This window comes from Scyliorhinus torazame, chromosome 6, assembly GCF_047496885.1.
Source record: "Scyliorhinus torazame isolate Kashiwa2021f chromosome 6, sScyTor2.1, whole genome shotgun sequence".
Lineage (NCBI taxonomy): Eukaryota > Metazoa > Chordata > Chondrichthyes > Carcharhiniformes > Scyliorhinidae > Scyliorhinus > Scyliorhinus torazame.
Genome location: NC_092712.1, coordinates 293,593,018 through 293,619,948, shown reverse-complemented (window position 1 = coordinate 293,619,948; position 26,931 = coordinate 293,593,018). Strand labels below are relative to the sequence as shown.

At 47.5% G+C, this 26,931-nt stretch overlaps 1 protein-coding gene across 4 annotated transcripts in view; it reads right to left on the bottom strand.

The window, feature by feature from the left end:
- The window catches only part of zdhhc11 (zDHHC palmitoyltransferase 11), a 210,534-nt gene that overhangs the window by 65,724 nt on the left and 117,879 nt on the right, over nt 1-26,931 (bottom strand). For 3 of the 4 annotated variants that reach the window (XM_072509864.1, XM_072509867.1, XM_072509863.1), the window contains exons 2-4: nt 23,961-24,182; nt 10,742-10,920; nt 8,143-8,244 (exon numbers count right to left, since the gene is read on the bottom strand). In XM_072509864.1, coding sequence (XP_072365965.1) covers nt 8,143-8,244; nt 10,742-10,920; nt 23,961-24,182 — 503 coding nt within the window. Of the gene's footprint in view, nt 1-8,142; nt 8,245-10,741; nt 10,921-23,960; nt 24,183-26,642; nt 26,750-26,931 lie in introns of all 4 variants that reach the window. The other variant, XM_072509866.1, reaches the window with a different exon arrangement.

Below are 26,931 nucleotides of genomic sequence, written 5' to 3'. Positions count from 1 at the left end.
AGAAAAGAGGAGGCTGAGGGGGGTGACTTGATAGAAGTTGTTGACATTATGGAGGGGTTGACAGGGCGGGGCAGCCGAAGAAGTAGCACTTGTGTGGAATCCGAAACGGGAGACCGTCAATGTAAGATAGTCACTCATAAAAACAAATGGAATGCAGGAAAAACTTATTCCCAAAGAGAGTAGTTAGAATGTGGAACTCGCTAGTGCAAGCAGTTGAGGCAAAGAGCATAGATGCATTTGAGGGGAGGTTAGGTAAGGGTAAGGAGGAAGAAGGGAATAGAAATATTTCCTGATAGGGTTAAATAAAGTAGAGTGAGAGGAGATCCACAAGGAGCATAAAGGCTTGCACAGCACAGTTGGGCTGAATGGCCTGCTTTCCTGATGTAAACTCTATGCAATCCTATATATAGCCCAAACTGTTTATAATGTACACAAGCCCCAGTTATATTGTTCCCTAATTGCATACATAAATTTTGATTGTTCGTGTCTCAGAATAAACAGCCACACTCCAACAAACTGGTTAATTATTAATATCTACTTCCTAGCAACACTCTATATTTGAAACATTAATTTGCCTTTTTTCCTTTGCAGATGTTGATTAAACTGTATATTTCATTCTTCATTTTTATTTCAGATTTTCAGAATTTGTAGTTTGCCTTTTTAAAAAAACTATTTAACATAAATTAGCAAATCTTAGATACAGAAAGCAATGGTCATAGAGTTGGCTATGTAGGTAGGCTAAGTTGGGTAATGAAAACTAGTTTCACCAGCTCAAATGCTGCAATAATAGAATGAGCTAGGCAATAGAATTTTAATGATAGCTTCACTCCATGAAGCATCTGATCAGGTTACTGAGTGAAACACGTACCAGCTCAGCTCAGGGGGTAACTTGCTGACCTTGGAGTCAGAAGGTTGTGGGTTTAAGCTACACTGCAAGACTTTTGTACACAACTTCAGTGCAGTACTGAGGGAGTGCTGCACTGTCAGAGATGTTGGTTGCGAATCTTCAGCCACGTTGGGTTCCCGGCACAAAGCGGCCGGGGAATGGCGGGAGAGAGCTCCAGCGAGCCTCCCGACATACTCTGCGCCTCCCGGGATTCTCCAAAGTCCCGCGAGACGTCGGAGTCGGACCCCGCCCCAAATGGGCGTAAACCTACTTATAACCTACCCTCATGGGATCCAGCGGCCTCCCACGATTCCTCGGCCTCCCCAACGAGGCTGCAGCTGGGCGCCGATCAGTGCCGTTCCACCTGGTCCAGCCATGATCTGATTGAATGGCAGAGCAGGCTTGAATTGCCTATTTCTGCTCCTAATTCCTATGTTCCCATGTCCTATGTTCCTATAAATGGGAAAGTGTACTTCAGTGGCTTCTATTTAACTGCAGACTGGGGGGACTTCAGTAGCACACACTATGTGTAAAGTCCCAGGCAAGAGACCACTCAGAACTGATCTCCGTATGAAAACTCCCAATTTATTATCCCTATTATATTACGCCTCCTACTCCCCGAAGGGTCTCCTGCGCCCGGCCCACACTAATGTCCCAGAGGCCCCTAGCTTAAGGGGGTAGCTCCACCCCCCTCATCCAGGGAAATTCTGAGGTGGCAGATCCCTTGGCCGCTGGTCAGATTATAACACTATGGGGACTTCCGGGTGCGGCTATGCAGAGCTAGGTCGCATATTCGGCAGCTCCTGCTTGGAACGGACTTTTGGGCTCTTTTACAGGGCCCCCACGGCATTTGTTTGACATTTCCCGGTGTGGGAAGAAGGCGGCAATATTCCCCCGACAGTGTCCCCCAGGAAGGGTATGTCTCTTGGTTGCCAGACACACGCAGAAACAGTGAAAGATTTGGCTGCAACTACAGGATAAACAGGGCCTCTTCCAGCATGCAGGCGGGGGGAAGGGCAAGCTTAAAGCTGCAAGCTGACCTGAGGGCCTGTATCAAAGGTGAATTCTAGCAGCAGAGGGAACAACTGTGAAAAGACCTCATCAAGGCCACTGAAGGGACTTCCGGTTGCGGTGATGCCTAGCTAGCCGCACGCTTCGGCGGCTCCAGCTCCGACGGACCTTCGGGCTCTTTTAAGAGCCCCAACGGGGAATTTTTCGACGACGCAACCCGGTGTGGGGCGTGTGAGAAGGGAGTCCCCCCCAAACGAAGGAGGAAAAAACCGGCGGCGGCGGCTGCAGCGCGAGGAATCGTCGACCAAAGGGTCAGAAAGAGAGAAGTACAAGATGGCGGCGGAGAAAGCGCAGGCGACATGGGGGCCTGAGCATGAAATTGTGAGACGGTGCGTGGAGCTGCTGAAGAGGGAGGTGCTGACCCCGTTGCTACAGGCAATTGAGGGGCTCAAGGAGACATTAAAGACCCAGGAGACAGAGCTCCGTGTGGTGGAGCAGAAGGTGACAGATATTGAGGACGAGATCCTGGGCCTGGCGGTTAAGACACAGACGCACGAGGCACTTCATAAAAAGTGTACTGAAAGGATCAAAGCCCTAGAAAATGGAGCGCGAAGGAAGAACCTTCGGATACTGGGTCTCCCTGAGGGTGTGGAAGGAGTGGACTGTGGAGCGTACGCAAGTACGATGCTGAGCTCACTGATGGGTGCTGAGGCCCCTACGGGCCCCTTGGAGGTGGAGTGGGCAAATCGGATTCCGGCGAGAAGACCAAAAGCGGGAGAACCACCCAGGGCGATAATCGTGCGATTTTACCGCCTTAAGGATAGAGAAGAGGTCCTGAGATGGGCTAAAAAGGTGCGGAGTAGCAGATGGGAGAATGCAGTGGTACGGGTATACCAGGATTGGAGTGCGGAGGTGGCGAGAAGGAGGGCGAGCTTCAACCGAGCCAAAGAGGTGTTGCATAAAAGGAAGGTGAAGTTCGGGATGCTGCAGCCGGCAAGACTATGGGTCACGTATCAGGAGAGACACCATTATTTCGAGACGGCGGAGGAAGCATGGACCTTCATCAAAGAAGAGAAATTGGATCGGAACTGAGGGACTGATGCTGCAGGAAATGTTATTGTTAATGTTACGGTGGAAGTTAATTGAGAAGTAAACAGGGAAGGGGGGAGACATTGGGGAAATGTGGGCGCCGGTGAGGGGGGAAAGACGGGACATAGTTGGAGAATGGGGAAGGGGAGGGGGAGGGGAAAGGGAGCTGCGCCATAAGAGGCGGGTCAGGTAAAGGGATGTTCCCGCACCAGAAAGAATAAGGCGGGAAGACAGGCGCAAGGCGGAAGGGAGTTCCCCACATGGGGGGGGTCGAGGAGTGAGCAGGAGTAGCCGGGGTCAGTTGAAGTCAGCTGACTTACGGAAGTAATATGGGGGGAGCAATCAAGCTAGAAAGAGATCTAGCGGGGAGGGGAGGAGGGAGGGAGAAGGGGGGGGGGACAACTGGGTTGCTGCTGCGGAAATCCAAAAGGAAATGGCTAAAGAGTGGGTGGGCGGGGATGGTGTGCGACGCTGGGGGAGCGAGCGGGAGCGCGGAGGCGGGATATGGGACTGGCCTAGAGAAGGTAATGGCTAGTCGACACGGGAGGGGGGCAGGTAGCCCCCTAGTGAGGCTGATCACGTGGAACGTGAGAGGCCTGAACGGACCGATAAAAAGGGCCCGAGTGCTCGCGCATTTGAAAGGACTAAGGGCAGACGTGGTTATGCTCCAAGAGACGCACCTAAAGGTGGCGGACCAAGTTAGGCTAAGGAAAGGATGGGTGGGACAGGTGTTCCACTCAGGACTGGACGCAAAGAATAGAGGGGTGGCCATTTTGGTGGGGAAACAGGTCGCATTTGAAGCAAAGAACATCGTAGCAGATAGCGGAGGTAGATATGTAATGGTGAGTGGCAGGCTGGAGGGAATGGAGGTCGTGTTGGTTAACGTGTATGCCCCAAACTGGGACGATGCGGGATTTATGAGACAGATGCTGGGGCGTATACCGGACCTGGAGGTAGGAAACTTGATTTTAGGAGGGGACTTTAATACGGTGCTGGACCCGGGGCTAGATAGATCCAGCTCAAGGACCGGAAGAAGGCCGGCAGCGGCCAAGGTACTTAAGGGGTTTATGGACCAAATGGGGGGAGTGGATCCATGGCGATTTCTTAGACCTAGGGCTAGGGAGTATTCCTTCTTCTCCCATGTCCATAAAGTGTACTCCCGGATAGATTTTTTTGTTTTGGGAAGGTCGTTGATCTCTAGGGTGGAAGAAGCTGAGTACTCAGCCATAGCGGTTTCGGATCATGCCCCACATTGGGTGGACCTGGAATTAGGAGAGGAAAGGGAGCAGAGAACACTCTGGCGATTAGATGTGGGACTGATGGCGGATGAGGGAGTGTGTGCAAGAGTGCGGGGGTGTATTGAGAGATACCTGGAGGTCAATGACGACGGCGAGGTCCCTGTGGGAGTGGTATGGGAAGCACTAAAAGCGGTGGTCAGAGGAGAGCTGATCTCCATTGGGGCCCACAAAAGGAAAACTGAGGCCAAGGAAAGGGAAAGATTACTGGGGGAGATTTTAAGGGTGGATAGGGAATTTGCAGAGACCCCGGAGGAGGAATTGTACAGGGAGAGGAGATGACTCCAGACGGAATTTGACCTTCTGACCACCAGAAAGGCGGAGGTACTGTGGAGGAAGGCACAGGGGAGGAGGTATGAATATGGGAAAAAGGCGAGTCGCCTGTTGGCTCATCAATTGCGAAAGAGGGCAGCAGCGAGGGAAATAGGAGGAATTAGAGACGAAAGGGGAGACACGGTGCGAAGGGCAGGAAAGATAAATGAGGTGTTCAAGACCTTCTATGAGGAACTGTATAGGTCTCAACCCCCAGAGGGAGAGGAGGGGATGCGGCAGTTCCTGGACCAATTGAGGTTCCCGAAAGTGGAGGAGCGGGGGGTGGTAGGCCTGGGGGCACCGATTGGGGTGGACGAGGTTATTAAGGGACTGGGAAGCATGCAAGCAGGGAAGGCCCCAGGACCAGACGGGTTCCCGGTGGAGTATTACAGAAAATATGTGGACTTGTTGGCCCCGTTGATGGTGAGGACGTTCAATGAGGCCAGGAAAGGGGGGACTCTACCCCCGACGATGTCGGAGGCGACGATATCGTTAATTTTGAAGAGGGATAAAGATCCGTTGCAGTGCGGGTCCTATAGACCCATTTCATTGTTGAACGTGGACGCCAAATTGTTGGCAAAGGTACTGGCATCGAGGATAGAGGACTGTGTCCCGGGGGTGGTGCACGAAGACCAGACAGGGTTCGTAAAAGGGAGACAACTGAATGTTAACGTGCGACGACTATTAGGGGTGATAATGATGCCCCCAGTGGAGGGGGAGGCAGAGATAGTGACGGCAATGGACGCAGAGAAGGCATTTGATAGGGTGGAGTGGGAGTATTTATGGGAAGTGTTAAGGAGGTTTGGGAACGGGTTTATTAGCTGGGTTAGACTTCTTTATGGGGCTCCAACGGCAAGCGTAGTTACAGGTCGACATAGATCGGAGTATTTCCGACTATATAGGGGAACAAGACAGGGATGCCCGCTGTCTCCATTGTTGTTCGCGTTGGCAATTGAACCTCTGGCCATGGCGTTGAGAGACTCCAGGAAATGGAGAGGGGTGATTAGAGGGGGAGAAGAACACCGAGTCTCGTTATACGCGGATGACCTATTGTTATACGTGTCGGACCCAGCGGGGGGGATGATAGAGGTTATGCGAATTTTGAGGGGGTTCGGGGATTTCTCGGGGTATAGGCTAAACATGGGGAAGAGTGAATTATTTGTGATACATCCAGGGGACCAGAGTAGAGAGATAGAAGGCTTGCCTCTAAGGAAAGTGGAAAGAAACTTCCGATACCTGGGGATTCAGATCGCTAGGAGCTGGGGAACCTTGCATAGACTTAATCTGACACGGTTGGTAGAACAAATGGAGGAGGACTTCAAGAGGTGGGACATGCAGCCTCTATCGCTGGCAGGCAGGGTGCAAGCAATTAAGATGATGGTCCTCCCGAGGTTCTTATTTGTATTTCAATGTCTCCCTATACTAATCACTAAGACCTTTTTTAATAAAATAGACAGGAGCATCACGAGCTTCGTGTGGGCAGGGAAAGTTCCGAGAGTAAGGAGGGGGTTCCTTCAGCGTAGTAGGGACAGAGGAGGATTGGCACTACCGAACTTGGGCGATTACTATTGGGCCGCCAATGTGGCAATGATACGTAAATGGATGATGGAGGGTGAGGGAGCGGCGTGGGAAAGACTGGAGAGAAAGTCCTGTAAAGGGACGAGTTTAGAGGCGCTGGTGACGGCGCCGCTACCGATCTCACCTAAAAAGTTTACCACGAACCCGGTGGTGGCGGCAACATTGAATATCTGGGGACAGTGGAGGCGACAGAGAGGGGTGCGGGGAGCCCTGGTGGGGTCCCCAATCAGGAACAACCATAGGTTCGCCCCAGGAAGAATGGATGGAGGATTTCAGAGCTGGTTCCAGTTGGGAATTAGGAGGGTGGGAGATTTATTTATAGATGGGACTTTTGCGAGCTTGGGAGCATTGGAGGAAAAGTATAAGTTGCCCCGGGGAAATTTCTTGAGATATATGCAGGTGAGGGCATTTACTAGACAACAGGTGAGGGAATTTCCATTGCTCCCGACACAGGGGATACAGGACAGGGTGCTTTCAGGGGTGTGGGTCGGAGAGGGCAAGGTGTCAGAGATTTACCGAGAGATGAGGGAAGAGGGGGAGGAGTCGGTGGGCGAACTAAAAGGAAAGTGGGAAGAAGAACTAGGGGAGGAGATAGAGGAGGGTATGTGGGCTGATGCCCTAAGCAGGGTAAATTCCTCTTCCTCATGCGCCAGGCTTAGCCTGATTCAATTTAAGGTGCTACATAGAGCACACATAACGGGAGCAAGATTGAGCAGGTTCTTTGGAGTGGAGGACAAATGTGGGAGGTGTGGCGGGAGCCCGGCAAACCACGCACATATGTTTTGGGCATGCCCGGCACTGGAAGGGTATTGGAAGGGAGTGACGGGAGTGATTTCGCGGGTGGTGAAGGCCCGGGTCAAACCAGGCTGGGGGTTAGCTCTATTTGGAGTTGCGGAAGAGCCGGGAGTGCAGGAGGCGAAAGAGGCCGACGTTGTGGCCTTTGCGTCCCTAGTAGCCCGGCGCAGGATCCTACTCATGTGGAAGGAGGCGAAACCCCCCGGACTGGAGGCCTGGGTAAATGATATGGCGGGGTTCATTAAACTGGAGCAGATAAAGTTTGCCCTGAGAGGATCGGCTCAAGGGTTCACCAGGCGGTGGCAGCCATTTCTCGACTACCTAGGGGAACGTTAGAGGGAAGACAGATGACCAGCAGCAGCAACCCAGGGGGGGGGGGTTTAGTTTAGGTCAAAGATAAAGGGGTTTTGTTACTTGTGTATTGTTTAAAATTTCTGTATTGTTATTGTTGCGTTTGCTTTGTAAGAGGGGAAAAATTGTTGTTTGGGAAAAAAATTTCAATAAAACATTTATAAAAAAAAAAAGATTATAACACTATGGATAAGTATAAACTCACTGTCAGCAGTTCGGGATTACTCTTTCTAACTGCCTACATACAAACTCCAGCAGTTGGTGTCAGTTTTTAGACAAGTAAAATGATGGTGAGTAGCAACAGTTACCCGTACCGCATAAACCCAGCTGATGAAAATCTAAGTTGTCGTGTTGGGTGTTCCGATGCACAAATGATCCAACACGGTTGTAGATGGTACAATTCTGTTTTATTGTCTTAACAACGACAACTACTAACTGCTGGCTTGGGTACGTGCTTCACCAGCTAACCTGTGGATCCAGCCCTATCACTATCTTAGTGAGGCACTCAGCACATGGTCTATGTTTGAGTGGCACGCTGTGAGCGCTGTGCTCTGAGCTATCTCCTGGTAGAGTGAGCGGGAACTGTGGTGTTCCCTGTTTTATAGTGCGTGCGCTCTCACTGGTGATTGGCTGCGATGTTGTGTGTGTGCTGGTTGGTCCAACTACCTGTCCATCAGTGTGTGTGTGATTGCACCTTGATATGCTGATGTGGATATCATGACATAAGTGTTAATCATCTACTGACTCCTTCAACTAGTTAATTAACCACTTTTTAAAAAAAATCTGAAGCGTTGGAAGTAAATTCCTAAATGCCACATCACTGACCAGTAGTTCCGTCCTCCGACACAGTTGTTCAGCCATTTGCAATGATGATCGAATTCAGAAATGCATTTGTTACAAGTGCTGCAGTGCTTGGCTTTCACTCCCCTGGAAAGAGAAAGAAAAATGAAAGATTCATTCAGCACATGGCTGTTCCGAATATCCTTTGTCAATGGGTGAAACCATTGCTTGCTTTCTATTGGAACAGTAATTAGGAAGAACATCATTGTTCAAAGCGATGAAAGTTTGGCATAAGCTCCTTGATGGGGCTTTTAAAGGCAAAAGCATAGGTTATAATGGGGAGGGGAGGGGGGGGGGGGGGGTTGGATTTGCCAGTTACATTGTGCAATCTGCCAAATTACAAATGGATCTTTGAGTAAATTAGGAACTGGAGGTTTCAAACTGGATCGACGCAAATGGATTTTCCATGTGGCAATCATAAACTCGGCTCTTCCAATTAGAACAAACAAGGATAAAAAGGCACCTGATAGGAGATTTTAATGGTTACAAAGGGTTAAAGATAAAGAAGGACTAACTATGTGGATTACGGGGATAGGGTGGAGGCGTGGGCTTAAGTGGGGTGCTCTTTCCAAGAGCTGGTGCAGAATCGATGGGCCGAATGGCCTCCTTCTGCACTGTAAATTCTATGAGTCAGTACCAGTGGCCTAGTGAATCGTTCCCTGAACTGGTAATCCACAAACCTAGAGCAATGCTCTGGGGGGTTCCAGGCTCAAATCCCACCTCGGTAGATGGTAAATCGTCCTGTGCCAGGCAGAGGCGAGCTGAAAAGCATTCGGAGTGAGGGAGATGATAGTGTGATGGAAACATCACTGGACTAATCATCCAGGGGCCCACCGGGGGACCTGGGTTCAAATCCCACCGTAGCAGCTTGTGGAATTTGAATTCAATTAACTCAATTTCTCTTTCTTGCCATATTGACGAAGCGGCGACCTGGTGCACATGCCCTGACAAGCATCAACAACGCAGAGAAACGTAGAAAACGGCAGGATCTCATTCCCGTCAGTTTGGCTACCTCATTCTAATACCCTCAGCTGGCAGCATGGACCCTGAAGAGGCCAAACTAAAACATACGGGAGGAAAAATCCTCGGATTCTGTTTCTAAAACGTGAACCAGTCTATAATAAAACATTGAAACCGAAAAAAAAGAACAGGATGGGAGAAGTTTAAAACGACCATCAACAGGACAAAAGGTTAGGAGAAATTTATGAGAGGACAGGTTGGACATGCCATGCTAGAAGTGGAAACAGCGCCTACAAATAGCTTTTAAAAGGCAAGAGCATGAATATTTAAATATTAAAAAGGACAATGTGGTCAACTCTTTTTGAGACCCGGCAATAGGTCAAATGGACCAAATGCCTCCTTCGTGCTGCAAAACGTTATGAGTTATGGAACTTTAAGAGTTGCAGCCTATTGGGATAAAACCGGAGGGGCTGAATGGCCTCATCTCAACCTCAACTTTCTTTACGTAACGCACTGACTGGTGTCAATCTCGCAAACTCGATTAATTACAAAGCATTGTAATCCTGTCATCTTTTAACAGGTTTTCAGTTATAACTGACTTACCACTGGTAGCGGAGCACTTCCAGTCTGAGAAAGGAGCAACACAAAAAAGGAATCACAGGACTTTTAACTTTCAATCACTGCCCAGGGATCCATGCTGGAAAATGAAGGTATATGGGCTTTGTTCCATTCAGACTCAAGATTGGCTGTGGATTCATTAGAATTAACAGGCTCAATTGGGCTGGATGTTATACCCCTGCCGCCATTGGTGTATTTGAAGGCATGAGGGGGTTTGGGGGGGGGCCTGATAAAATGAAATGGGTAGTCTTCTCACCAGGTTCCTGCCCCCCATTTACCATGGACAGGAAAAGCGTCAGGCAGCCCACCCTCCCTTTGGCCTGTTGAGACCCTCATTCTGTTTCTGCCGCTATTTTCCCCTCAGCAGGGGAAGACGGAGCAAGGTGACTGTTGATGGGCAAGAACTGCAGGGGTACCTTCTTTTGGGGACGGGGGGACGGGGGGGAGGCAAGGGGTCACCAGTGCCCATCAAAGTCACCCCATACAAGATGGAAACCTCCTTCAACCCTCTGGCCCCTCAAACCCAGTTTCCACCCGCCCCCCCCCCCTCCCCCGCCCCCAACATGATGGAAACCCCGGTCAGCATCCTGGCCTCTCAAACCCAGCCCCCCAACAGGCCCTACCCCCCACCACCCCCCCCCCCCCCCCCCCCCCCCCCATTCCTCCAACCCCTTTCTCAGGGCTGCCAGCCAGGCCGTTCCAATGCCCCAGGCTCCATCACCTCTTCACCTTCACCTTCGGAGACTGACTGCAATCCCAACAGTGGCCACTACTTGATCCAGGCACTGCTAGGACCACAGAGCTGCGGACCAATCAGATTGGTCGATATGGCTCACTGGGGATCATACAAAGCACCTGAGCATTGCCAACTCTCAGTTTGATTCGCTATGGGGGAATAATCCCTGCCTCCTTTGTTATTCAGTGATTAAAAAGTGCCAAGACCCATTTGGAATAGAGTGCATCAGCTCATGAACCCTTTATACTGTTTAACCGGTCTGATACATACACGTCCACTTCACACAGGTAGCAGTGCTGGTTCTGAATGACATGGGGATGCTTGGCTCGATCAAGTGTTGGCATGGGAGTGTTGTAGTTTTTTCTGGTACGCACACTTTTGACTGCTGGGTCAATGGAGACAGCAACCAGGTGGACAATGAAATGATACAGAAACAATAGGCCAATTATCTGAATCCATTGGAGTTAAAGGACAAAACTAGACTTAGGAAGTGAAGGAAATTAAAAACACGTTACCATTACTCAGACATTTAATTCAGGATTGTACACAGTAATGAAGACCATTGAACAGTTGGTTCGCCATTTGAAGGGAAATGAGGTAATATGGCTGGAAATTCAATGCAATCCCATGCTAATGGCAATGGACTTCGCCTTACTGCCCTCCTTGATTTCAAAAGTAGAAAACATCACGACTGTACCGGACAGGCGAGGCAGGCCAGTTGGTGTTTTCCTGCCTGACATTCATACATGAAACAAAACCAACTGTATCTTTTCCACAAGATAATTCAGACCTTAGTGCAGCAAACACCATGATGACACAAGGCAAAGCAGCCCGCTTGATTGGCACCTCACCCACAAACATTCACTCCCCCCAACACCGATGCACATTGGCAGCCGTGTGTGCCATCTACAAGGTGCACTGCAGGGACTCACAAAGGCTCCTTAGGCAGCACCTTCCAAACCCACGACCACTACCATCTAGAAGGAGAAGGGCAGCAGATACCTGGGAACCCCACCACCTGGAAGTTCCCCTCCAAGTCACTCACCATCCTGACGTGGAGATATATCGGCGCTCCTTCACTGTCACTGGGTCAAAATAAGGCAACATCCTCCCTAACAGAGGTGTGGGTGCACGTACACCACATGGACTGCAACGGTTCAAGAGGCAGCTCACCACCACCTTGTCAAGAGCAATTAGAGATTGGCAATAAATGCTGGCCCAGCCGGAAAAGTCCACATCCCTTGAATGAAGTAACGCACAACTTGTCTGTGTTGCCAATATATTGCAGTGTTGTTTTCGGTCAGTCAGTGGGTTGCACAGAGCCAGAAGTGTATGGGTTCACAGAGCCAGAAGTGTATGGGTTCAAGCCCCAATCCAGACACCTGGGTGCAGAAATCTAAACACTTTAGTACAGTGCCGAGGGAATGCTGCACTACCAGAGGCGCTGTTTTCAGGTGCAGTGTTAAAGCAGGGTGTTGCCTGCTTTCTCAATCTGTGGCATTATTTTTGAAGAAGGGCAGGAGATTATCTCTGGTGTCCTGACCAGCATTTATCTCTCAATCAACGTCACTAAAGCAGATCTGATCTTTATCACATTGTTGTTTGTGGGGCCTTACAGTGCGGAAATTGGCTCCAACGCTGCCTATAGTACAATAGTGACTACACTTCAAAAGTGCTTTGAAATGTTTTGGGATCTCCTGAGGTCAGGATAGGTGCTAAAAATTCTAGCTTTAATAAAACTCCACTTTATTTTGACAAAGAGTCACCCAGGCTCGACCTTAGCTCCCTTCTCTCTCCACATATGCCGTCAGACCTGCTGCGATCGTCCAGTATTTTCTGTTTTTGTTTCAGATTCCAGCATCCACAGTAATTTGCTTTTAACCACTTTATTTTCCATTGGTCCCCAAGGTTACCGTGACCCCCTTGTTGCCATCTGATAAAGAACAGTGGCACTTTCATACACTGAGGTAAACTATGTTTGTGTTGCAAGATTTACAGAAGTTCAGAAATTAGATACTTGGCTCGCAAATCATTTCTTCTTGCGTAAAATCCCTTGTATTTGGTGAGTGGTTGAGGTTGCTGCATCTGAAACTTTGTATATCACTGGTTGCTATGAAGATTTTCTCCTTCAATCTCACTATTATTAACTCCACAGTAAACATTTTCACTGGAAGACAATGGAGATCCAAAAGCCTATTTATTCAACCAGAAGACAGATCTGTTGTATATTGTGCCTTTATGTTTTATGCCTTAGCTCTTCGTCGGTTAGTCTACTGGAACCCATTAACAACAACATGTCAAGTATCAGCTGTTGCTAGTGGTAACACTTTCACCACTGAGCCAAACTCCCACTCAACGGATTGGAGCACATGCTTTGACTGACACCCCAATTTGGAACTGAAGGAGTTGTTATCTTTCAGATGGCACCATTAAACTGTGGCCCCACTTACCCTCTTTAAGTGGGCATAAAAGGTCTCAAGGTATTATCTCAAAGATGAGCAGTGCAGTTATATCTGATGTCCCGGCTAACATTTATCCCTTAAACAAGCACTAAAAGGCGCTGTGGTTAGCACTGCTGCCTCACAGCCTTGAGGTCCCAGGTTCGATCCCGGCTCTGGTCCACTGTCCGTGTGGAGTTTGCAAATTTTCCCAGTGTTTGTGTGTGTTTCGCTCCCACAACCCAAAGATGTGCAGGGTAGGTAGATTGGTCATGCTAAACTGCCCCTTAATTGGAAAAAATGAATTGAGTACTCTAAATTTAAAAAAAAACAAGCACTAAAAACAGATTAATTAATCTATTACCAATTTGCACTGAGTGCTGAATTTGGTGCTTTTTGAGTGCGATAGTGAGAGTTTGGTGACCGAGAGAGTATAAGGCTTCATTTTTATCTAAAGTTTAGTCTTTCTTTTATTTAGTTAATTAACTTAAAAGTTGCTGTTTGGTTTAGAAGAAGGTGAATTTTCAATCAGCTTTAAACAGGCTTCTACTTCTAGGCACTTGCAGCTGGAGCTTGTTAATTAGTTAATTGGATTAGGCCAGTTTTCAGAGGCTAGATTCACAGTATAAAAGTGATCCCCTACAGTGCAGACTTTGTTTTCACTGAGTGCTGAATTTGGTGCTTTTTGAGTGCGATAGTGAGAGTTTGGTGACCGAGAGAGTTAGGTGATGAGGGAGTAAGGTGCTCCTTTCATTTTGTTTCCGACATTTCCGCAAAGAGTGCGAAGAGAGCCAGGAGTTTACAGGAAGTGTAGCTGACTGGGAGCAGAGTCGGAGGGCGGAGATCTAGTTAGTCCACACAGCAGCTATATTCTGTAAGGTAAGAGGGGATGGAGGCTAGGCCAGTTACATGCTCCTCCTGTAGGATGTGGGTGGTGAGGGATACCACCGGTGTCCCCGCTGACTATACCTGCGGGAAGTGCACCCAACTTCAGCTCCTCAAAGACCGTGTTAGGGAACTGGAGCTGAAGCTGGATGAACTTCGGATCATCCGGGAGGCAGAGGGGGTGATTGAGAAGAGTTACAGGGAGGTAACCACACCCAAGGTACAGGACAAGAATAGCTGGGTTACAGTCAGGGGGAAAAAAAATAACAGGCAGACAGTGCAGGGATCCCTCGTGGCCATTCCCCTTCAAAACAAGTATACCGTTTTGGATGCTGTTGGGGGGGGATGACCTACCGGGGGAAGGCCCTAGCGGCCAGGTCTCTGGCACTGAGTCTGGCTCTGGGGCTCAGAAGGGAAGGGGGGAGAATAGAAAAGCAATAGTTGTAGGAGATTCAATGGTTAGGGGAATAGATAGGAGATTCTGTGGTCGTGAGCGAGACTCCCGGAAGGTATGTTGCCTCCCGGGTGCCAGGGCCAGGGATGTCTCGGATCGTGTCTTCAGGATCCTTAAGGGGGAGGGGGAGCAGCCAGAAGTCGTGGTGCACATTGGTACCAACGACATAGGTAGGAAAAGGGGTGTGGAGGTAATAAACAAGTTTAGGGAGTTAGGCTGGAAGTTAAAAGCCAGGACAGACAGAGTTGTCATCTCTGGTTTGTTGCCGGTGCCACGTGATAGCGAGGCTAGGAATAGGGAGAGAGTGCAGTTGAACACGTGGCTGCAGGAATGGTGTAGGAGGGAGGGCTTCAGGTATTTGGATAATTGGAGCGCATTCTGGGGAAGGTGGGACCTGTACAAGCAGGACGGGTTGCATCTGAACCAGAGGGGCACCAATATCCTGGGAGGGAGGTTTGCTAGTACTCTTCGGGAGGGTTTAAACTAATTTGGCAGGGGAATGGGAACCGGATTTGTAGTCCAGCAACTAAGGTAGCCGATATTCAGGACGCCAAAGCATGTAATGAGGCAGTGGGGAAGGGAACACTGACAAAGGAGAGTATTTGCAGGCACGGAGATGGGTTGAAGTGTGTATACTTCAACGCAAGAAGCATCAGGAATAAGGTGGGTGAACTTAAGGCATGGATCGGTACTTGGGACTACGATGTGGTGGCCATCACGGAAACTTGGATAGAAGAGGGGCAGAAATGGTTGTTGGAGGTCCCTGGTTATTGATGTTTCAATAAGATTAGGGAGGGTGGTAAAAGAGGTGGGGGGGTGGCATTATTAATTAGAGATAGTATAACAGCTGCAGAAAGGCAGTTCGAGGAGTATCACCCTATTGAGGTAGTATGGGTTGAAGTCAGAAATAGGAAAGGAGCAGTCACCTTGTTAGGAGTTTTTTATAGGCCCCCCAATAGTAGCAGAGATGTGGAGGAACAGATTGGGAAACAGATTTTGGAAAGGTGCAGAAGTCATAGGGTAGTAGTCATGGGCGACTTTAACTTCCCAAATATTGAGTGGAAACTCTTTAGATCAAATAGTTTGGATGGGGTGGTGTTTGTGCAGTGTGTCCAGGAAGCTTTTCTAACACAGTATGTAGATTGTCCAACCAGAGGACGGGCAATATTGGATTTAGTACTGGGTAATGAACCAGGGCAAGTGATAGATTTGTTAGTGGGGGAGCATTTTGGAGATAGTGACCACAATTCTGTGACTTTCACTTTAGTAATGGAGTGGGATAGGTACGTGCAACAGGGCAAGGTTTACAATTGGGGGAAGGGTAAATACGATGTTGTCAGACAAGAATTGAAGTGCATAAGTTGGGAACATAGGCTGGCAGGGAAGGACACAAGTGAAATGTGGAACTTGTTCAAGGAACAGGTGCTACGTGTCCTTGATATGTATGTCCCTGTCAGGCAGGGAAGAGATGGTCGAGTGAGGGAACCATGGTTGACAAGAGAGGTTGAATGTCTTGTTAAGAGGAAAAAGGTGACTTATGTAAGGCTGAGGAAACAAGGTTCAGACAGGGCATTGGAGGGATACAAGATAGCCAGGAGGGAACTGAAGAAAGGGATTAGGAGAGCTAAGAGAGGGCATGAACAATCTTTGGCGGGTAGGATCAAGGAAAACCCCAAGGCCTTTTACACATATGTGAGAAATATGAGAATGACTAGAGCGAGGGTAGGTCCGATCAAGGACAGTAGCGGGAGATTGTGTATTGAGTCTGAAGAGATAGGAGAGGTCTTGAATGAGTACTTTTCTTCTGTATTTACAAATGAGAGGGGCGATATTGTTGGAGAGGACAGTGTGAAACAGATTGGTAAGCTCGAGGAAATACTTGTTAGGAAGGAAGATGTGTTGGGCATTTTGAAAAACTTGAGGATAGACAAGTCCCCCGGGCCTGACGGGATATATCCAAGGATTCTATGGGAAGCAAGAGATGAAATTGCAGAGCCGTTGGCAATTATCTTTTCGTCCTCACTGTCAACAGGGGTGGTACCAGGGGATTGGAGAGTGGCGAATGTCGTGCCCCTGTTCAAAAAAGGAACTAGGGATAACCCTGGGAATTACAGGCCAGTTAGTCTTACTTCGGTGGTAGGCAAAGTAATGGAAAGGGTACTGAAGGATAGGATTTCTGAGCATCTGGAAAGACACTGCTTGATTAGGGATAGTCAGCACGGATTTGTGAGGGGTAGGTCTTGCCTTACAAATCTTATTGAATTCTTTGAGGAGGTGACCAAGCATGTGGATGAAGGTAAAGCAGTGGATGTAGTGTACATGGATTTTAGTAAGGCATTTGATAAAGTTCCCCATGGTAGGCTTCTGCACAAAGTAAGGAGGCATGGGATAGTGGGAAATTTGGCCAGTTGGATAACGAACTGGCTAACCGATAGAAGTCAGAGAGTGGTGGTGGATGGCAAATATTCAGCCTGGATCCCAGTTACCAGTGGTGTACCGCAGGGATCAGTTCTGGGTCCTCTGCTGTTTGTGATTTTCATTAATGACTTGGATGAGGGAGTTGAAGGGTGGGTCAGTAAATTTGCAGACGATACGAAGATTGGTGGAGTTGTGGATAGTAAGGAGGGCTGTTGTCGGCTGCAAAGAGACATAGATAGGATGCAGAGCTGGGCTGAGAAGTGGCAGATGGAGTTTAACCCTGAAAAGTGTGAGGTTGTCCATTTTGGAAGGACAAATATGAATGCGGAATACAGGGTTAACGGTAGAGTTCTTGGCATTGTGGAGGAGCAGAGAGACCTTGGGGTCTATGTTCATACATCTTTGAAAGTTGCCACTCAAGTGGATAGAGCTGTGAAGAAGGCCTATGGTGCGCTCGCGTTCATTAACAGAGGGATTGAATTTAAGAGCCGTGAGGTGATGATGCAGCTGTACAAAACTTTGGTAAGGCCACATTTGGAGTACTGTGTACAGTTCTGGTCGCCTCATTTTAGGAAGGATGTGGAAGCTCTGGAAAAGGTGCAAAGAAGATTTACCAGGATGTTGCCTGGAATGGAGAGTAGGTCTTACGAGGAAAGGTTGAGGGTGCTAGGCCTTTTCTCATTAGAGCGGAGAAGGATGAGGGGCGACTTGATAGAGGTTTGTAAGATGATCAGGGGAATAGATAGAGTCGACAGTCAGAGACTTTTTCCCCAGGTGGAACACACCATTACAAGGGGACATAAATTTAAGGTGAAAGGTGGAAGATATAGGAGGGATATCAGAGGTAGGTTCTTTACCCAGAGAGTAGTGGGGGCATGGAATGCACTGCCTGTGGAAGTAGTTGAGTCGGAAACATTAGGGACCTTCAAGCAGCTGTTGGATAGGTACATGGATTACGGGAAAATGATATAGTGTAGATTTATTTGTTCTTAAGGGCAGCACGGTAGCATTGTGGATAGCACAATTGCTTCACAGATCCATGGTCCCAGGTTCGATTCCGGCTTGGGTCATTGTCTGTGCGGAGTCTGCACGTCCTCCCCGTGTCTGCGTGGGTTTCCTCCGGGTGCTCCGGTTTCCTCCCACAGTCCAAAGATGTGCGGGTTAGGTGAATTGGCCAATGATAAAGTGCCCTTAATGTCCAAATTGCCCTTGGTGTTGGGTGGAGGTGTTGAGTTTGGGTAGGGTGCTCGTTCCAAGAGCTGGTGCAGACTCAAAGGGCCGAATGGCCTCCTTCTGCACTGTAAATTCAATGATAATCTATGATTAATCTAGGACAAAGGTTCGGCACAACATCGTGGGCCGAAGGGCCTGTTCTGTGCTGTATTTTCTATGTTCTATGTATTAGACCCTGCTGTATTGGCTGCTGTATTGCCTCCATTACAACACTTCAGTGGCTGTGATGTGGTTTAACATAATCCTTTTGGCAATCTGGAACTTACTGTGTGGGGGACAAACATCACGGTAGAACAGTGGTTAGCCCTGTAGCTTCACAGCGCCGGGGTCCTGGCTTCGGTTCCCGGCTTGGGTCACTGTCTGTGTGGAGTTTGCACATTCTCCCTCTGTCTCGTGGGTTTCCTCCGGGTGCTCCGGTTTCCGTGCTGTTAGGTAATTTGGACATTCTAAATTCTCCCTCCGTGTAACCGAACAGGTGCCGGAATGTGGCGACTAGGGGCTTTTCACAGTAACTTCATTGCAGTGTTAATGTAAGCCTACTTGTGACAATCAAGATTATTATAAAGATTATTATAAGCAGCGGCCCCTTTAAGATGTGCGCGTGCCCGGTAACCTTAAATGGACGGCACTGTGCAACAAATGCACCTCACAGAGTAAAGAGAAATTAGAGCCAACACTGGACATGACCCCATGACTCATTGACAAAGAGTGAAAGTGCTACCCAGAGCCACGACTGCCACTTTCAGACAATCTACCTTTCCCCCAGCCTCAGAACTCCTGCTGCATCAGTACCATTTTCCACCCAGTCACTCTTATCATTCCTAGCTCTGTGCCCCAGAGGGTCACATAGGAACAGGAGCATCCCATTCAGTCCATTGGCCCTACTTCACTATTTAATTAAGTCACGGCAGACCTGTACCTGAACACCATTAAATAAATATCCATTGATACCTTCAATTAATAGAAAATCTATCCATCTCAGTTTTGAAAACTTCTATTGGTCCCCAGCATTTTGGAGAAAGAACGTTCCAGATTGCCACTACCTATTGCATGGAAGCTTACTCCTAATGGCGTAGCTCTCATTTCAAAATGGTCCCCATCCCCCCCCCCACACCACACCCCCTACCCCACCAGTCTTTGTTCTGAATTCCCCTCACCAGAGAATTGACCCTTTCATTTTCCCAGGCTCGTTTTACTTTCATTTTATCTGACAGGCAGAGAAAGAAGGCTATGGGACGTGTTTTGAAGGAGAAAAGAGCATGGGACAGGAACTAATTGGATAGCTCTCCATAGAGTTTGCATAGACTCAAGGGCCAAATGCTCTCCTGTGTTGCAGAATTTTATGAAATGGTTACGAATGGTCTGGTTGAATTTCTTTTTATATAATTAATGACTTACAAAGTGCAACGAGTTGGGAGGCCTTTCTTAGCCATACAGCTTGGCCATGTATGTGTTTTTATCTTTGGCTATGTCAGTGAAATTGAGATAAGTGATGTGTAGTGGCATACATTTAGTTTAACCTTAATGGCAAGACATCAATCTTCTATTAAATCAATAACTTTCCACACAACCTTTTTCACCATGAAAGGGTAACTCAGACTGGGTTCTAACAGCAAGGCAGTTTTGGAAGAACCTTGTGTGTGTCCAGGGGGCTGATTAACAATCATTATTTTAATTTTAAATTGTACTTTCCACAGGCAATGTAGGTTAGAGACTGGTTGTGCTTGAGGATCTGGACAATGTCTCAGTATCTAAGCTCATAACCCACTCAATTGAACTCTTTTGAGAAACCGAGATAACCTATGAATCCTTTCATGCCAAATTCAGGGTATAGGGTTCTAAGGATATGGGAATTCTCATGCTAACTAGTGACCGCCAATGTGCCAACATCACAGGCCGGAGGTCTACAATTACTTACAGGCTCTATTGCCAGCTGGTCGCTGTAGTGATTGTCCCTTTATGGGCAACACAGCAGAGTAAGGGTCACCTGGCCTGTACAACCAATCGGGCCAGAGTGCAGAATCACCCCACGGTGAGAAAGATTCCTAGGCAGTGGCATTTTGGGAGCGAGCTCAGCCATGTGGCTGCTGTACAATTCTTATTAATAAATCCTCTGTGTGTTAATTAATGAAGTTTGTGAAAGTGCATTTTTACATCTGGCGATGAGGATAAATTATCCTGCCAATGCCTCTGGTCCAACACCTTTGAATATCCTGTTTTAATTGAAGTCTAAAGAAAACATACTTATCAGAATGCTCTCTTTGGATGAATAGACCCATTTGACTCCTCCATGGAGGACTGGACACAATACGTCGAGTCCCTTGGGTATTACTTCCAAGCAAATGAAATAGGGGAGGAGGCAAACACAAAGCAATTCTCCTAAGGTGTTTATGGAACTCAGACCTTATTCGCAGTCTTACAGCTCCCAAGCACGCCCAGCTCATCATTTAGTGAGCTTGTGGATTTAGTGAAGGCTCAATTGCAACCTTGACAATCAAACATAGTCCAGTGATGCAAATTTAACTTGAGGGTAAGAGCCCGAGGCAGATCGACTGCGGCTTACATCGCTAAACTGAAGCGATTATTGGAGTAGTGTGATTTTGGAGCCACCCTAATCGATATGTTAAGGGATAGGTTAGTCTGGCATGAACAACGATACTACAATGGCCCTGTTCAATGCAGATTGCTTGCAGAGGTTGATATAAATATTAAATGAGCAATGGAGATAGCGCTGGCCATGGAAAGTACTGAAAAAGGAGTACAAGAACTGCAGAGCATACAAAATGACACCGATCACCAGGGCAGGAGACAAATGGTCTGACTGAATTCTTTTTTAAAGTTAATGACTTACAAAGTGCAACGAGTTGGAGGCCTTTCACAGCCATACTGTGGCACCAAAACTGCTGAAGCAACCACAAAGTGGGAAACAATTTCAGCCAGCAACAAAACCAAAAGGTCATCAGTCAGTAATGCTTAAAGGGGAATGTTCCCAATGTAAAGATAACCACACTCCTGCATCATGTCATTTTAGGATGCTGAGTGTTTTTATTGTCACAAAAGAGGACATTTGACAAAGCCATGCAGAGCTAAGTCAAGATTGCCAATTAATTGATCAACAAGGATGTTACAAGTATACAATATGGAAGAGCTTAGCAACCATGATTGTGGTATTCATTTTCTGTTCAATCGAACAACAGGCAAGACAGACCCTATTACGCTTTGGGTAAATGGGAGGCCTCTGAGGATGGAGGTGGACACAGGGAAGGGGGCGAGTATACATTTCAGTACCTAAGAGAGGGAATCCAACCATTGAACTTGAAGAGCACTTCTGCCAAGTTGAAGACTTATACATGAGAAGCAATAAAAATAAAAGTCACCACAATGGTACCTGTAAGCTATGGACAAGAGTCTACCCAGCTCCAGTGACAATAGTAATGGGTGAAGGAGCAAGCCTTTGATTGGCTTAAAGAAATCAAGTTCAATTGGGCTGAGATTTTTCAGGAATGCCGAATAATAATAACCTTTATTAGTGTCACAAGTAGGCCAGTTGAAATTCATGTTGTTATTTCCCAGTTTTTTCCTCAACGGTTCCAACAACACTCAATATGCTCCTCATCATTCAGGACAAAGCAGCCTGCTTGATTGACACCCCTTCCCCAATTTAAACGTTCACTCCCTCCGCCACTGCCGTACAGTGGCAACAATGTATGCCATATGGAAAAGGCACTGCAATCGCTTCTCGGCCTTTTGGCTAAGATGAGTGTGAGGTCAGGTGTAATGCCTGGATCTGGTATGTCTCTCTTGTGGAGAGAATGAATTGGATTCAATTTGAACAGACACTGCCAGCCGCAAGTTCCCATCCAATGCACACACTGTCCTGACTTGGAAAGATATCACTGTTCTTTCACTGTCAATGGATCAAATTTTTGGAATTCCCTTGCTAACAGTACTGTGGGTGTACCTACACCACATAGGTTGCCGCTCACCACCACCCACTCAAGGGCCATTATGGAGTGTCTGAAAATGCTGGCTTTGTCAGTGCCGCTCACATCCTATGAAAGAGCTTTTAAAAAGTACAACAAAGTGGTTTGCTAGTACAGGCCACAAGATGTCCTATTTGTACTAGCACACGGGAAATAGTGTTCTATTAGTGGATAGGTTCAGCTTTGTGGGATTCTTTTTTGTTTGGCTCTTGGGATGTGGGCCAGCATTATTGCAAGGACAATAAGTCAGATTGGCCTGGTGTGCGAGCGGCAGAATTTACGAATCATGGGTCTGCCGGAGGGGGTGGAGGGAGCAAGAGCCAATGCCTATTTTTCAAAGAGGTTTGCAAAGCTGGTGGTTGAGGGGGTCTGCGAGAGGGCCCCGGAGGTGGACCGGGCACACCGATCGCTAAGGTAGAGGCCGAGAGCTGAGGAGCCGCTCTGGCGGTGATAAAGAACAAAGAAAATTACAGCACAGGAACAGGCCCTTCAGCTCTCCCAGCCAGCGCCGATCCAGATTCTTTATCTAAATCTGTTGCCTATTTTCCAAGGATCTACTTCCCTCTGTTCCCCGCCCGTTCATATATCTGTCTAGATGCATCTTGAATGATGCTATTGTGCCCGCCTCTACCACCTCCGCTGGCAAAGCGTTCCAGGCACCCACCACCCTCTGCGTAAAAAACTTTCCATGCACATCTCCCTTAAACTTTCCCCCTCTCACCTTGAAATCGTGACCCCTTGTAATTGACACCCCCACTCTTGGAAAAAGCTTGTTCAAATGCATTGATAGTTCAAATGCATAAATTCCAGGAGAAGGAGTAGATTCTGAGATGGGTGAGGATGACGCAAGACTGCAGTTGGGAGGGGCAGCAGATCCGAATATGTCAAGGCATTGGGGCTGACCCGGCCAAACTGTGGGCGGGTTTTAACCATGCCAACGCGGTGCTCTTTCAACACAAGGTCCAGTTTGGGGTGCTCTACTGGCCAAACTTTGGGTAACTTTTAGAGGCCAGGAACAATATTTCAAGATGCCTGAGGAGGCGAATGACTTTACTAAGGAGCATGGTTTAGAGGAGGGATGACTTGGCAGATGGGAGGATTGTGGGACATTTATGGGCGGTTGCTGAACACTCAGAAGGCGTCAATTGAGGAGATAAAGTGAAAGTGGGAGGAAGAGCTGGGAATGGAATGTGGGAGGAGGTGGTTTGGAGTGAAATTATGCACCGGGTGAATGAGACATCCATCTTGTGCTAAAATGAGCCTGGTACAGTTTAAAGTGGTGCATAGGGCTCATATGACGCGGACCCTTATGAGCGGGTTCTTCCCAGAGGTAGAGGACAAGTGTGAGAGATGTGGAGGGGGACCGGCGAATCAAGTCCACAAATTGTTTGTCTTGTCTGAGGTTAGTGGGTTTCTGGAATCCCATTTCTGTAGCACTGTCGGAGATGGTGGGGGTGAAGATGGCACCGTGTCAGCCAGTGGCAATTTTCGTACTGTTGGAGCTACTAGGGGGGCGGGCAATGATGTGGCCTTCGCCACTCTGATTGCCCAGCGGTGAATTCTACCGGGGTGCAGGTCGGTGGAGCCACCAAAGGGTGTCGGCCTGGTTGGGGGATGTGGCGGAGTTTCTCAAATTGGAAAAAATTATGTTTGCTCTCAGAGGATCGGAGGAGGGGTTCTTTGCAAGATGAAGGATGTTCCTGTCCCTATTTGAGGACTTGTTTGTCACCAGCTGGGGGGGGGGGGGGGGGGGGGGAAATGTATGTCAAACTGTGTGGATTGTGATAATTTTTGGAGAGATCGTGTGTATTTTGTTTTCCTTCGTTTGGAATAAAAATATATATTTTAAAAACTCTCTCTTCACAGGTGATGCCGGACTTGCTGAGTTTATCGAGCATTTACTGTTGTTATATAACTTAATTTAGTTGCTTGTTATATATCCTCTAATTATTTGACAGCGAGAAAAATCATCAAATTAATTTCATGTCCCAGTCCAATAAACATACGCATCACGCAGCACACAGCAACTTCTTGCTATTTAACATGAGTTGACCCAGGTTAGATTTTGTGAAGGATACAGCATAACCAGCATATTTCCAAGAATATGGCAACATTGGTATGTAAATCCCAAAGGCGACAACGGCCAGGTAGAAATAAAGCACAAAGGCAATTAACTGGAAGGAATGTAGAGGTAAAGTCCAGCCATTGACTCTTGAACGTGTTGGAGAAGCAACTAGATCGTTTCTGCTGCCCTCCCGTTCAGGTCCAGTTTTTCGTAGTCTTCGGTCAAAACAATTCATCTGCAGGATAAGAAGAAAATGAGATCAAATTAGTACTTGCCCCCACCCCACTCCTCCCCATTTTCTTCCAGTGTGCAAAATCCTTTGTTTCTTACAAATTCAGTTTCTATTCATTGTTGGGAAGTGGGTGTCAAGGCCCAGCGTTTACTGCCCCTCTCTAATTTCCCTATAAACTGGTGGTGGTGTGGGCCTTCTTCTTGACCTGCTGCAGTTTACCTGGGTACACTTTGTATTGGTGTCATACAACAGAATAGGCCACTTCATTGTGGGGACCACATTTCTGTGGGGCTGGGGTCACGTACAGGGAAGACCAGTCCCCAAGTGAACCATTTGTGTTTTATGACAAACAGCACCTTGGTTACTTTTACCAATAAGTTTAAAAAAAATATATATTTCCTTATATTTCCAAACCAAATTGCCATTGTGAGATTTGACCGAACATTCTCTGAATTGTTGGTCAAGTACGTACAAACATATAAATATATGAATTAGAAGCAGGAGCAGACCACTTGGCCTTTCGAGCCTGCTCCAACATTCAATGAGATCATGGCTGATCTGGTTGTGACCTCATCATTTCATTCTTGCCTACCCTTGATAACCTTCTCACCCCCTTGTTAATCAAGAATCTATTAAGCTCTGCCTTAAAAATATTCAAAGACTCTGGGCTGGATTCTTCAGCCACGCCCGGCGCGAGATCACCATGGACAGGACGGCGACCATGTCACGGTCTGTTGGCCTCGGGCGGGAATTTCCAGTCGCCGGGGGGGCGCGGCCAAAGAATCCCGCCCTCTGCTTCCACACCTTTTCAGGAAGAGAGTTCCAAAGATTCATGACCCTGTGAAATTAGAAAAATTCTCATTTCTGTCTTAAATGAATGACTCCTTATTTGTAAACAATGACTCCCATAGTTCGAGATTCTCCCACATCCACCGTGTCAATAACCCCCAAGGATCTTAAGATTTAAACTATGTCGCCTTTTACTCTATCAAGCTCCAGTGACTACAAGCATAACCTATCCAAACTTGCCTCATAAGACATCCGGCCTATTCTTGGTATTAATCGAGTAAACCTCCTCTAAACTACTTAAAATACATTTACATTTTTCCTTTAGTGAAGGGACCAATACTGTACACAGCCTCCAGATGTGGTCTCCCACCCAGTGTCCAGTTCAACTGAAGCATAACTTCATTACTTTTATGTTCAATTCCCCTCGCAATAAATGATAACATTCTATTAGCTTCCCTAAGTACATTGCTGGGCCTGCATACTTGTCTTTTGTGATTCACGCATTCGGGACACATAGATGAAAATTAAAATGAAAATCGCTTATTGTCACAAGTAGGCTTCAATAAAGTTACTGTGAAAAGCCCCTAGTCGCCACATTCCGGCACCTGTTCAGGGAGGCTGTCACAGGAATTGAACCGTGCTGCTGGCCTGCCTTGGTCTGTTTTCAAAGCCAGCGATTTAGCCCTGTGCTAAACAGCCCCTGATCCCTCTGAATCTCAGAGCTCTGCAATCTCTCACCATTTCGATAACATGCTTTTTCTTTATTCTTCCTGCCAAAAGGGACCATTTCACATAGTCCTACATTTTACCCCATTTGCCAGATCTTTGCCCATTCACTTAACCTAGTAACAGTACCATACTCTGCTTGTCAGCTTTTAGTTCAAACAATGGCGCCCGGATGAAAATTCCGATATCAGAGGGAATCGCCTTCTCTGGAAGTAAAGACTCAGATGACACGAGACAAAGAAGAGTAGGGGCATTATCTTCGGAATCCTGGCCAAAATCTTTATTTTTGTTATTCAGCGTCAAATCTTGCTCTATAATAATAATATGATGCTCTTGTGAAGCACAGGAGGATGAGCGAATGGAGCCGAGTGCATGTACGGACACAGGTAGCAGAATTTTGGATGGCCTCAAATTTCCAAGGATGGGATGTGAGAGGCCAGCCAGGGCTAAGAAACAATTCTGGATGCAACAAAAGCACATGAGGGTTTCAACAGCAGATCAGCTGAGGCCGGGACAGACATTACGGAGGTGAAAATAGATTTTGGGAAAAACTTTCCACACACCCCGCGGCGTTTTGCTAGGTGGGGTGCTCTTTCGGGAGGTCACTGCAGACTCGATGGGCCGAACGGCCTCCTTCTGCACTATAGGATTTTATGATCCTACAGAGTCATTATAATTAACTATGGTTAGAATTTGTCGGATGCAAATCAGACCATCTCCAAAATAATAGCAGGTGCCTGACTACAACTTGCATTGAAACTAAGCACCGCCTTCTCCACTGAATTTCCTTTCACACTGAGCATTGCTGGCACCATTTTTGATTCACAGGACATTTCCTTCTAACCCTGATGACTCTCGACTTGTTGATAACCACTTTGTTTTCCTCCCAACTCACAGAGAGGTTGTTAAAGTTGACATTACCTAGCCTAGATCATGACAGCTACTCACTCTGTCAGCAGTCACAGGACCCTGCTGCTTTGTTGTTCCAATATAAGTGAGGTAGTGTGGCCAAAAACAAGAAGGTAAACACGAGTCAGAGGAATCAAGTTACTGACCTGAGGAGTTATAAAGAAAAACCATCAGAGAATGTAATTTATTAAACACTGATTGCATCGAGAGTAGCAGATCCTTGGGGCAGATCGTGATTAAGAATTCTTGGAGCCATGGACACCAACATTCAAAACTCCCTCCCCCCCAATCCATCAAAGCACAAACTTGTAGTAACATGCATGCAGAA